This window comes from Macaca nemestrina, chromosome 14 (assembly GCF_043159975.1).
Source record: "Macaca nemestrina isolate mMacNem1 chromosome 14, mMacNem.hap1, whole genome shotgun sequence".
Lineage (NCBI taxonomy): Eukaryota > Metazoa > Chordata > Mammalia > Primates > Cercopithecidae > Macaca > Macaca nemestrina.
Genome location: NC_092138.1, coordinates 16,104,014 through 16,117,249, shown reverse-complemented (window position 1 = coordinate 16,117,249; position 13,236 = coordinate 16,104,014). Strand labels below are relative to the sequence as shown.

At 43.8% G+C, this 13,236-nt stretch overlaps 1 protein-coding gene and 1 pseudogene across 1 annotated transcript; both read left to right on the top strand.

Moving 5' to 3' along the window:
- The first annotated feature begins 298 nt into the window (after positions 1-298).
- On the top strand, positions 299-7,369 carry LOC105498743 (spermatogenesis-associated protein 31D3-like; annotated as a pseudogene).
- A 66-nt stretch (positions 7,370-7,435) lies between these two features.
- Positions 7,436-8,204, top strand: LOC105498965 (spermatogenesis-associated protein 31D1-like). The gene has a single exon (XM_024786723.2). The coding sequence runs from the start codon at positions 7,574-7,576 to the stop codon at positions 8,183-8,185; it is 612 nt and encodes a 203-aa protein (XP_024642491.2). The 5' UTR covers positions 7,436-7,573; the 3' UTR covers positions 8,186-8,204.
- Positions 8,205-13,236: the final 5,032 nt, after the last annotated feature.

Genomic DNA, 13,236 nt, shown 5'->3' with positions numbered 1-13,236 from the left:
CTATAGCTTAACAATGTATAGCCAATCACTAATCATTTCTGTAAACCAATGAGAATTCCTGATAACAACTTTGTATTAGCCCACTCCTTGTCCCCTTTTTTGACTTAAAAAACCCATTTGTAACTGCTGCTAATTACAGTTTATGTTTAGGGTGACTTGCCTCTGTGTTCCCAGGTTGCGATCCTCAAGCTTGACCCAAATGAATTTTCTATTTATATTAATTTTGCCTCAACTTCTTCATTTTAGGTCGATGTGTATGTGTGTTTGTGTATAGAACATGTTCCAAAAGGCTTTGAACAATTTAAGCGTCACTAACTTCAGAAAAATGAGTGTTATAAATTCACTCCCAAGAACCTTGAAGTTTTAATTATATGCATTTATTTTATACTTGTTTTAGTTTTGTAGATGTTAAATAATGAATTATTAGTTAAACAATGTTCCAGAGAGTTAAAAAACCAATGACTGACAAAAATCATCAGTTTACAGGATAGCAGATTAAACAACAACCGCTTGCTAAAACGCCAAAATTGTCTCTGCTTGTGAGATTAAAAAACTGGCTAAAATGGATTAAAACTAATAAGGCCAACTGGAGTTGGCACAGAACAAGCTTGCTGAAGTCACAGATCAAATTTCTACCATGTTTCAAACTAACTCCCCCAAAATGTGCACATGTGATCCATGAGGTAGCGTTAAACAAAACTGTGCATGCCTGAGGATGTCCCAGACCTATTTCCTGCCATCGATCACCTACTAATCCCAGAGGCCACCCACTAGACCTTTTCTAATAAAATGACTGCATGAAAGCCAGCACACGGGACAGATTTGAGCTGGACTCCTAGCTCCTTGTTGGTTAATTTACAATAAAAATCTTTTCTCAAAAACCCAAATTGGGCAGTGAGCTTCTTTTCCTTGATGACATTAGTTTTAATCATTTGAGACAGTCCCTCTGATTGGAAATAGTAAAGGTTGACTTCGAAACAAAATATGTAATGTTCAACATTCACAAAATGAAGTAAGTATAAAGGATATGTAAGTTTCATATCTGGGTTAATGTAAGGCAAAAACATTCTGTAGATAAGACGGATTTGAGGACATATGTGATCCTGAGAGTAGCAAAGCCTGGGTACAACAAATATTCCAGGCAGTATTTCAGGCTTTCAAGGCAGTGTAGTTGGTGGGATCCAAGTTAAGGGCTCCAAACAGTAAAGGGGGACTCAGATAATACCTGGTTTACTGTTAGAACCAATGGAAAATTCCACTAAGGTAAGTATATGACATGAAGAAAGGATGGAGTTGGGAAATGGAGTGGTAGGGTAGGACAGAGGGACCTAGAGGGCCCAGGAGGGGTGGAGTCAGCTGGGCTGGTAAAAGGCAGGGCTGTGGACACACTTTTCTCTTGTTGCTACCCCCACCCTCAGAAACCCTCTGTGACTCTTCCATGCTCTGTGATGCAGGCCTGGGCCTATCGTTGAGACTGGGCACCCACAACACTCAGTTACCTTCGGAAGTCATGCTATTCAAAGCATGGAGAATATCCTCTGTTTTCTAAACAGCTATACTGACACAGGGCTGAGCCCTGACTCACCTTGCTTGGATGGATATTGACCACAACTGCATCTACTTGAGTGGGTTGGGGTTGTTTATGCTGTACTTTTTCTATGTGGTATCGATGCTGTGTTTGTCAACCCGTGGGAAAAATCATGACATCCAAAAGGTAAGGAACTGTGGGTGAACACCCAAGAGAGATGCCCTGTTGTTGTTTCCCAATCCTATTCCCACATTTTTAAATAAGTTTGGTTGGTTCAGAGAGGTCTTAGATGGGAAGTCTGAAGAGAGGATAGAACTTCACTCTTCTATGGAAGAGGTTGGGCAGACTTAGGGGTTCAGGAGGACTAAAGTTTCCATCTGTAGCTCATAGACTACCTGTCTGGCTGTGGTGGAGAGTTCCAGGATAAAATCCCAAACATTGTAATTCTGTGGTCCCAGATGGGATTATTTAGAAAATGTGGGCTCTCTGAAAGAGAACAGTTTCTCCTAAAGTTTGATCATGAGTCACATTCCCATGTCACCTGTCACTTGACCAAATTTTCCTTCGTGTTGGGCTGATCAGGGGAGTAATGCTGAGAGTCTCTGAGCAGAGGCTGCAGCCAGAGCTCTGTCTCTGGGACACTTGTCCTGTGAGGGAGCACAGATGTGACTGTTGGCCTCTGGGTCTGTGCCCTCCTTGAGGACTGCTAACTGAGCACATCAAGTGTGGCTCTCATAGACAAAATCCTCTTGAGTTTTTCACAGAAGGAAAAATTAGAAATTTTATCACCTTCAAAAATTGATAACAGGAACACTTTTCTATTGATTACAGAGTCATGTTATTCTTGTATAATGAATGAATGTGCTTCCTAGAGGAGTGAGAGAAGTGAGTCCCAGCCTGTCATTATCTTTCTTTTTTCTCAGCATCAAGGAGAGCCAGGAGGAGAAGGAAAGGTGGGACATTTAAAGGTAATGCCAGGCTGCTCTATCTGAGCTTCAAGGGTGACTCTTCCTGTCTCCTTCATGATGAGTCAGTCCCATGATTTCTTAGAATGTCAGTTACTAGACAGTCTTAGAAAACAGAGTCCTCAGAAGACAGGCTCATGGGAAAGCAATCAGACCTGAGACAATACTCACAGGCCCTGCTCTGCCCCTTCATGGGCATGATGGAGTGATGGACCTGAGTAATGAGTATTGCCCAATAGGTGGCCAAGTTAGATATCGAGGAAGGACTACTGGTTGGCTTGGAGTCAGAGTATCTGTCTCACACTTTGCATAAGTACTTTGACTTCCTTAATGCTCAGATTCCTCCTGGAGGTAACCACTGATGTCTGTGTTTCACATGGTGGTTTTGAGCATCACGTGGGGTAATGTATATGAAAGGACTTTACTAATGATGCCCACTGAACCTGTGAATATTATCAATGACTATTTGCCCTTTTGTACTGATTCTTGGGGCTATCAGAGTTTAAAATCCCAAGGGTCTTCCACAGAGTGACTTCTGTATGAGCCCTGTGCCTCTACCTTCATTGCATATAACATACTGTTTTCCCAGACCAGAAAAGTTTCCAGAGGGAAGCAGAAGAGGAAAGGAAGCTGCTTTCTATTCTGAAAAGGTGATTAATCGTTCCCCTTCTGTCCTGTTCCCCCACCCTCCTTTTTTTTCTTTTTGCATGTTCTATTCACTTCAGGGATTCCTCGTAGCCTGCTGTAGCTGTGCAAGTTGGTCCCCACAGGAATGGGTATGTGAATTGAATGCATTGGGGAGAGGCTACAGAATACATAGCGAGGTCATGGGCGGGGGGCAATGTGAAGCTGGTAGCAGGATTCAGGGGGCTCCACCCCTGCCAGGCTAACAGACCCTCCTTTCCTTGTTCTGATTCTGGCTGCAGCTTTGGACCTCCTGCTTCCTGCAGTCCCCTGGACCAGCATCATGATACCATCCGCTTTCGTCGACTGTTATGCCCAGATCCTGTCTGTCAGGTGTGTAACAGAGCAACTGCTGATATCCAGCGACTGCTGTCTTGGGAGTCCCTGAAAGCTGCTGCTCCCTCTGTGTCCCCTTTGGCTTCTGCAGCTTCTGTGACTGAGTCATCGTTCACTCTGTCTTCTGCCCCCTCAGCAATTCCTCCAGAAGACCTAATATTGTCTCCTCAGCCTAAGCCCTCTCTACCATCCTCTTTAATTCTCTCACATGACCCGATCACCCCCTTAGCTGACTTATTTTCACCCTCACCTCTGAGGCACCCTCTGCCACCACAGCCTGTTTCTCCCCTGGATTCCAAGTTCCTCTTGGACCATTCCCCACCCCAACAGCTTCCCTCTCCCCTTCTCCCACCACATCATATTCAGAGAGTGGAGCCCAATCTTCATCCTGAGGCCAGTTTGTCTCTGAACACCATCTTTTCATTTGGCTCCACCCTATCCCAAGATATGAACCCCTTACCAAATGTTTCCTAGGCCATGAATCCAACTGATTCATGTGCTTGTCATCATGAACCACCAACCCCAACTGCTTTACCACTGCAGGACAGCACTGCAACTCAGTCTAAAGCAAGACCCACAATATTGAAGCCTTTTCCAGAGACGTTATCTCTAGGTAGCTCTGGTGGGACAGAATATGCCCCAACAATCAGAGGCATTGACCATTCATGCCCTGCATCTTCAGAATTCTACTGCTGGCAGCCTCATGGCAAGGACTTGTTTCCCTCCACTACTGCACCATCTGATTTCGTACAAGAGCTTCTTACCCTTCACTATTCTGATGCCACTATAGGGGGGCACTCTGTGGCCAACCTCATACAGCCTATTAACCTATCATTTCTTAGCCATGACATTCTGGAACTCCTGGAGAGACAAGTCAAAAAAAGGGGTGATTTCCTGATGTGGAAAGAAAATGAAAACAAAGCAGGATCTTTTCCAAAACCCTGTAGACCAAACTGTCAACTAAATTCTTCATGGAAAATGTTAGCCTCAATTGCAGATAAGCAAGACTTGGCAGCCTCACTTCCTTTTTGGGCCAGTAAAGACAAACTAGAACAGCTGCACATCCACCAGCAGCCCCCATGTTCTAAGTGCATTGAGGACCATTTAGAGCAAAAATATGTGCAGCTCTTCTGGGGTCTCCCACTTCTGCACAGTGAGTCTCTGCACCCTACTGTTCTTGTCCAACATGGTCATTACTCCATGTTTGTATTCTTCAATGGCATTACAAATACATCTATATCCCAAGAATCTCCAGTACTTTCCCCTCCCCAACCTCTATCCTTGCCTAGTACCCAACTTCTACCCTTGCCTCAAACCCTACCCCAAGGTCAGTCCCCACATCACACTCAGGTCCAGTCCAGGGCTCAACGTCAATCTCCACTCCCAGCCCTACTACCTAGTCCTCTATTCCTGATTAGGATCTGTGGAGTGTGTTTTCATAGACCCCAGAATGAGGCACAGTCTCTTATGCCATCTGAAATTAGCCATCTGGAGTGGAATGTGTTGCAGAAAGTGAAGGAAGGTGTGTGGGGTTTACCCTCTTTGGTTAAAAAATCCCAGGAAGACATTTGTCCTCCAGCTCCCAGTCTTGCATTGTTCAGCCAGCCCTTTAAGGCCCATGTTCCCATATCCATTATTCCTGGATATTTTCCATTCAGCTGTGAGCTAAGGAAGAAACCAGAGCACCAACTTCGAAAAAGACTCATCCAGAGCAATTGGGGCCTGCCTCGCATAATCCATGAGTCTCTGTCAATGCTGCATCCTCAGAAAAATATTTTGGAGATATTTGAGTTAGAGAACAATCATGGACCCTTACATAGCTCTTTGGTTGAGAGTCAGGGCTGCAATGTTCTAAAGAAATTAGGATCAAGCATCCCTAGAACCTTCCACGAGAGGAGCTCAAATATGCTTTCCCTGGAGAATGTGGGGGAATTATCGGGGATACAGACAGGAGAATGGCCCAAAAGATCATCTGTTGCATGATCCAGAGAATCTTCAGATGAGGATCTGAAGTCTAACTCTGAGAGAGACCTGGACACTCATATGATGCATCTGTCAGGGAATCATTCAGGGGAGAGCCTAGGTCAGAAACAACTTGAAAATGCCCTGACAGTACATTTGAGCAAGAAATTTGAGGAAATCAATGAGGGTCGAATGCCTGGGACTGTGCATAGTTCATGGCATTCAGTCAAGCAGACAATGTCTCTTGCTGAGGAATCCCACAGCCAAATAAAACATCGAAATATGGCAGCATTGCTGGGTGAGGACCACCGTGTTGATACTTCCCAGGAGATTTTATTCCTTAGTTCCAACAATCAAAAGATGTTGGAAGCCCATATTAAATCTTTCCATATGAGGATTCTGTGGGGCCTTCCCCGCAAAGTCCATGAATCCATAGAAATCTTTAACTTTGAAAGAGGACCTTTCCAATTCCTTTTCCCATTTCGACCTTCCCTCCTCAGTCTCCTCCATTTCTGGTGTAGCCAAAAATGGGGTCTCCAATCCCCCTTAGAAGAAGGTTTTCAAGGAGAAAAGTTGGGAACAACAAGCTCAGTTCCGGTCCTGGATTGTCCTCACCCTGTCACCTCACCTGTCGGCAAAGAAAGCAGAGGACCCTGAGAAGACAATTTTCTGATACTGACCATGACCTTACGGATACAGATTCCAAAGATGGGGCCTCCACACCCCTTAGAAGAAGCACTACAAATTTTCAGGGAGAAAAGTTAGAAATAAGCAGCTCATTCCCCATCCTGGGTCATCCTCACTGCATCATCTCACCTGTCGACAAAGAAAGGCAGGGAGCCCTGATAAGAAAATTCTCTGATACTGACCATGAGCTTACAGAAAGTCCAGACAGTTGAGGATGGCAGACAGACTTTTCTGCCCCCACCACACAGCATCATAGGCAAAGTCAGTCAGAAACAGACTGTACTAGCCAGTACCTGCAGCCAAAAGCTGACAATAATGCAAGCTAGGGCTCGCTGTAAGTGAAGGCTTACGAGAGAGAGTTCCAGTAATAATGTAGAAAGGCTTCAGGGCAGTAGAAAGACATTTTCTGTCACCAATGGGTCTAAAGAAATGTTCAAGGCAGAGGAGCTCTGTGCTCTTCAAACACCATCTAAAACTACTTGATAACCAGCAAGTCAGGAAGCTGCTCAGTGATAAATACATAAATAAGCACTTCTACAACTGAAAGTTTCCCACCAAGAATATCAGTTTCCCGAGATCCTATGTCATCATACCTTAAAATCAGATGTTGAGTGAGTTAAAGTTTAAATTGGCCCAGAGGGAGCATAGCCAAGTTCAAAGCCATTTCACTGACATGTCCCTTGCGTTAGACAACTTGGTTTCCAAGGACTTACTGACTCATGCTCAGGGCATCTACAGTGAGAACATGTCAACTTTCCAGGTGGTGCATGTCCACTTGGAGGACACAGGGATACGTGAGGAACAGTAGCAGGAGCCCACGGTCCCTAAGCATGTCTTACAGAATGTCCAGATAAGAATTTCCCATGAGTGGCTGGGCGCAGTGACTCATGCCTGTAATTCCAGCATTTTGAGAGGCTGAAGCGTGTGAATCACGAGGTCAGGAGTTTGAGACCGGCCTGGCCAGCATGGTGAAACCCCCTCTGTACTAAAAATACGAAAAAAATTAGCCAGGCATGGTGGCGCATGCCTGTAGTCCCAGCTACTCCAGAAGCTGAGGCAGGAGAATTGCTTGAACCCAGCAGGTGGAGGTTTCTGTGAGCTGAGATCACGCCACTGCACTCCAGCCTGGGTGACAGAGTGAGACTCTGCCTCAAAAAAAAAAAAAAAAAAAAAAAAGAAAAAAAAGAAAAAAAAGAAAAAAAAAGAATTTCCCACAAACACTACAAAGACAGTGAGCCTGCCAAGACCCAAAGGAGGAGAGCTTGGTGGACAGGATGCTGGACTGGGGACATCCCAACCGAGGAGAAAAGGCCATCCTGTTCAAAGCAAGACATCAGAGGAGGTGCTTGGGAGCAAATCTTCCCCAACCTTGAAAACACAGCCTCCTCCTGAAAACCTTTTCAGAAAATGGATGAAGACCTTTTTGCAGCAGTTTAATAATCCCAGCATAACAGATGAAGAAAAGAAAGTTCCTGGGAAAAGGGTACCTCCCTGTCGTCATCTGCAGAATAGAGGTCAAATTAAAAGTAGAGTTGCCTTTACTGGGACTACTGAAGCTCAGAAAATTAGGAAAGACACTGGGAAGTTCCCAGAGGAGAAGCTGGGGCATAGGCATGGGATAGATATCACCTGTCCCCAAGAGCCCCTTGTCTTCCCAGTGGAGATTGGGAAAGCTCAGCACAACCTAGAAGTGCAGGTCAGAGCAGCGCCTGTACAGGGCTATCCCTGTAACTACATGGCTCCCTCCTGCAAACTGACATGTACAAAATCGTACAGCCAAGAAGCTATCTTTGTTGGCCAGAATTATCCTACAATGATTAGACAGATCATAGACAAGGACAGACAGCCCCAGAAAGTTGAGGCATTTAAGGGGAAGATATTGTGTCAAAGGCATCCCAATCCATGCCCCACAGGAAGCCTGTGCCACATCCAAACCCCACTTGCCAGCATCAGGTCAGCCTGGTGTGTCCAGCCATCCCGACCAGTGCTAAAAGCACTGTGTTCAGTGATGTGCCTTTACTAACTGGACAGAAAATGCTTCCAAAGCATTTCCAGGGAGGAAAATTTCCCCCCACAATAATTCACTTCTTGTTGAGAATCTTGATTCTCCCCAATAAATATTCTAATAAGAATAATATTTTCTCTGTGTATTGTGTTGGGGGGTATAGGTTTTGGGTAACACAAGCTTGTGGTTAGGGAAAGGTAGGAGTTAGCTCAGTTCTTGCTGACAGCCTCCTTTGACTTCTTTTTTTTTTTTTGAGATGGAGTCTTGCTTGTCCACCAGGCGAGAGTGCAGTGGCACAATTTCCGCTCATTGCAAGCTCCGCCTCCTTCATGTCATTCTTCTGCCTCAGCCTCCTGAGTAGCTGGGACTACAGGCGCCCACCACCACGCCCGGCTAATTTTTTGTATTTTTAGTAGAGACGGGGTTTCATCATGCTAGCCAGGATGGTCTCAATACCCTGACCTCGTGATCCGCCCGCCTCGGCCTCCCAAAGTGCTGGGATTACAGGTGTGAGTCACTGCACCCGGCCTCCTTTGACTTCTAAAAGGTGACCAATCCCTTGGAGCTCTTGTGGAGGAATAAGTATCATGTGCCTCCAAAAGCCCCTTCTCTCCCTGATGAAGTCTGAGGAGATGAGCTCTTTTCTACCTCTTTGCTTGAGACTTACTGATACTGTATGGCAGCCTGCACCTTCCTCCCTATTCACTGCTTCATCTCTTTTAGAGCAATAAGGAAGACAGGCCTTCCATATCTGAAGAGAGGGTCAAGGACAGGTAAAATTTTCAGAAATAGTGGTTTAATCACGATTTTTAAAAAGTTGTCATACAAGTTGGTGGGAGTGTTTGGGGTATTGCTGGTTGGGGTAGGGTATCAGGAACACTGTGAATGCTGCTTAAGAATTTGACAAGCAGGGCATCCTCATGATTTGGGGAAGCATATTTTGACCTCGATATTGAGATCTTTGTACTACAAAGTCACTTTTGGGAAGTAGTTCCCCTCACTGTGTATATCTCCAGGCTGCCTGGATTGATGACATTTTTAATGGGCAAAAAGATCACCTAGGTGTCTGTGGCAGGAATGTTGATCGGGCAACCACCTAGGTAAAGTATAGCTGAGAGTAAGGAAAAGATGCTTTAGAATGAATGAGAAAGTAAGAAAAAAAACTAGGAAAGGATGAGGCTGCTGGTGCAAAAAGGTTTATGCCCTTCATGCCCATATCACGACCCTTTCTCAATCTGGACCTAGGCACCACCCCCTTGAGGATTACCATGGTGCTGCAGAGCTCACAGATGCCATTTTGGCAGAAGTGTACATGGGGCTGTTCATTATGGACTAAAACATTATCTTTTTTCTTTTTTTTTTTTTTGAGTCGGAGTCTCGCTCTATCACCCAGGCTGGAGTGCAGTGGTGCAATCTCGGCTCACTGCAAGCTCCGCCTCCGGGTTCACACCATTCTCCTGCCTCAGCCTCCTGAGTAGATGGAACTACAGGCACCCGCCACCACACCCGGCTAATTTTTTTGTATTTTTAGTAGAGACAGGGTTTCACCGTGTTAGCCAGGATGGTCTGGATCTCCTGACCTCGTGATCTGCCTGCCTTGACCTCCCAAAGTCCCGGGGTACAGGCGTGAGCCACTGTGCCTGGCCAAAAATGAGATTTGTTTTCTAGAGGGCACTTGAGTAGGTTTTCCAGAAAAATTTATGAATGCTTAGTGTCAAAACATAAGCAAAACAAAACAAATCAAAACGGATGTCCACTACAGTACCCTCACTCAACCATCCTTCTCTGTACCTGTCCATGCTTATGCTGCTGACCCTGAAGTGTCTGAAGCTTGGGATTGCAGCAATAATTCAGATTTCAAGAAGACTTTAAGAAGGACAAAATTGGGATGAAACCAAGGGCAAAGAACTTGTGGAGGTGGAGAATCAGTCACCTGTGGATGCTGGGGGGATTCTCCATGTTCTTCTCTGTAAGCCTATCCTCTAAGTCTTGCAAGGCTGGAAGCTATGCTAATTGTTTTAAAATGGCTGAAGGGGGCCCAGTATTTGGTTTGATTTGGTTCTAAAATGAAGGTCAAGAGCCTTGAAATGAAAGGACAGAGTTGGAGTCTGCTCCTCTACTCACCATGTCGATGAAGGTTGTACCTTGGTATCAGACATGAGCCCCCAGTTTGAAGGGGCTACATTATCTGGGGTATATGCCCTGGCGTTCATCATCCTGTGCCAGGAAAATTTAGAACACAGACACACATGGGGAGTTTAGGAGCAGAGGTTTAATAGGCAGAAGATAAGAGAAAGAGAAACAGTTCTCTCTATAGACCAAGAAGAGTCTCCAAGTGGAAAAGACTGGCTGGCAGCGAATGCACCAAATTTTATAGTCAGGTTTGAGGAGGCAGTGTCTGGTTTCCACAGGGCTCACAGATTGGTTCAATCAGGTATGATGTTTACATAGTGTACGAGCAAGGCTGATTGACCCAACCTAATCTTATTACGCAAATGGGCTTTCCAGTTGATTGGTGCCATCTTGTCTGCTCCTTACTGTACATGTGGCTGACAGAGAAAAGAAGATGGAGCCACCATCTTGAACATGTCTAGTCCACTAGTTCCTGCCAGCATTCATCTGTGCAAGCTCCAAGCTTGCTTGTCTATGTCTGTAGCTTGAATTTATAGGCTGCTCTTTGTTAGAAAATGATTTGGGGCTGCTTCTCTTTAAAAAGAAAAGATTTACTGAGGACTCCCATACCCTTATTATTTGCCTAGGTAATTTCTTCTTAACTCCTGTATCAGCAACATTATAGCCCCAAAGTGAAAACAATTCAAATGTTCACCAACTAAATCAATGGATAAACAAAATGTGATATATCCATACAATGGGGTGTCATTTGTCCATAGAAAGAAAAATGAAGTATTAATACATGCTACAACATGAATGGACCTTGAAAACATCACGGTGAGAAGCCAGACACAAAAATCCACATATTGTATGATTCCATTTAGATGAAATGTCTAGAAATGAAAAATAGATAGAGACAGAGAGTAGATTACTGGTAACATAGGGAGGAATGCAAATATTGAAAGGTGAAGGCTAAGTGAAGCAGTTTATTTCTGGGGTGATGAAAATGTTCTAAAATTGATTGTGGTGATGCATGCACAACACTGTGAATATGCTCAAAGCTGTTGAGTGGTATACTTTCGGTGAGTGAATTATATAGTAAACAAATTATGTTTCAATAAAAACTTTTTTAAAAAGAAAGTTTGTATAGCAGCTTTATTCATAATTGTCCAAATTAGAAGCAACAGAAATGTCTTTCAGTAGGTAAACTTTTTTTGTATATCCAAAAATGGAACATCATATGCCATTGAAAAGAAATAAACTGGCAAAACACAAAAAAGGAAGAAACCTAAATGTGTATTATTAAGTGAAAGAATACAATCTGAAAAGGCTGTATGATTCTAACTGTATGACATTCGAAAATGGGCAAAACTATGAAGGCAGTAAAAACGGCAATGGTTGTCAGGGGCTAGTGAGGAGGGAGGGATGAAAAAAGAGCACAGAGGATTTTTAGGGCAGTGAACTATTCTATATGATAGTACAATGGTGGATATGTGTCATTATACATTTGTCAAAACCCACAGAATGTGCAACATCAAGAGTGACTGTTAATGTAAACTATGGACTTTGGGTAATAGTGATGTGTAATTGTACGTTCATCAATTGTAACAAATGTACCACTCTAGTATGGGATGTTGACAGTTGGGGAGGCTGTGCCTGTGTGGGGATAGACGGTATGTAGGAAGTTTCCCACTTACTTTTCCTGTTGACATAAAACCTCTGTAAAAAATAAAAGTCAATTAAAAAGAAGAAGAGGAGGAGGAGGAGGAGGTTGTTAATATCTCACAAGGCCCAACATCAGAGAGTTGGCATCAACTCTCTTAAGTATTCCCTGAACTCTGCTTTCCCTTCCTCCTGGCAGAAGAATTTTACTTCTTTATCTATCTTCCCATTGTGTATTATCTTTGCTTGTTTTACAGCTTTTTGTAGCATATTTTATTATATTTGTTTGCAGGTCTCACTTCCTGGACTATGACCTGTCCAAGGGCAGAGGCAATATCTTCTTTTACTGATATTTTTACAGTAGTAGGAATACTATATAGTAAAGTTCAATAAATATTTGTTGTGTGAATGTATGAAGAACATCTTATAACTACTGTTGTATTATTTTTATTTTTTTTTAGACAGAGTCTCACTCTGTTGCCCAGGCTAGAATATAGTGGTGTTATCTCATCTCACTATAACCTCCCCTTCTGGATTCAATCTATTCTCCTGCCCCAGCCTCCCAAGTAACTGGGATTACAGGTGTCTGCCACCATGCCCAGTTAAGTTTTTGTATCTTTAATAGAGACTGGGTTTCACCATGTGGGCCAAGCTGGTCTTGAACTCCTGACTTCAGGTGATCCACTTGCCTTGGTCTCCCAAGGAACTGGGATAAAACTATTGTTTTAAAATATAATTATAGAGGATTTTGCCTCAGAACCTGTTCTGCTTCAGGCTTTTGGGGATCCCGAGAACAGCTGCCTCCAAGTGACTTATCCCAGGGACAGTGGTCAGGATGTGAGGGCGTGAGCATTGAGGAAACTTCCTAGGAAACTGGGAACATATGAAAGTCCTAAACGAATAGTTTATCCATACTGAGCATCCTCAGGTGGTATCATATTACTCTAAGAGCTTTTGGAAAAGATGCCTCCTTGGAGATAATAAAACCAAGTGCAGTGTGAAATCCAAGAGCAGACTTCGGGGTGGTGATATAGGTAAATTGGGAAGATGTCATGGGGTCAATGGTGAGACAGTCTCATCCTATCAGAAGCCACCTCTGCCACCTCCCAAAGGCTGCCTAAAATGCTTTGGTAAGTTTATTATAGGGCATGGAGGTAAATATATGTAGAATGGGTGAAATGTTTTCCTGGGAGGGATGACATTTTAAACTATTATTTTATACATTACTGGGAGTCATATGTAATATAATTCTTGAAAAGAGATTTTGAGAGGGGGTTAGGAAAAAAAACTATGAA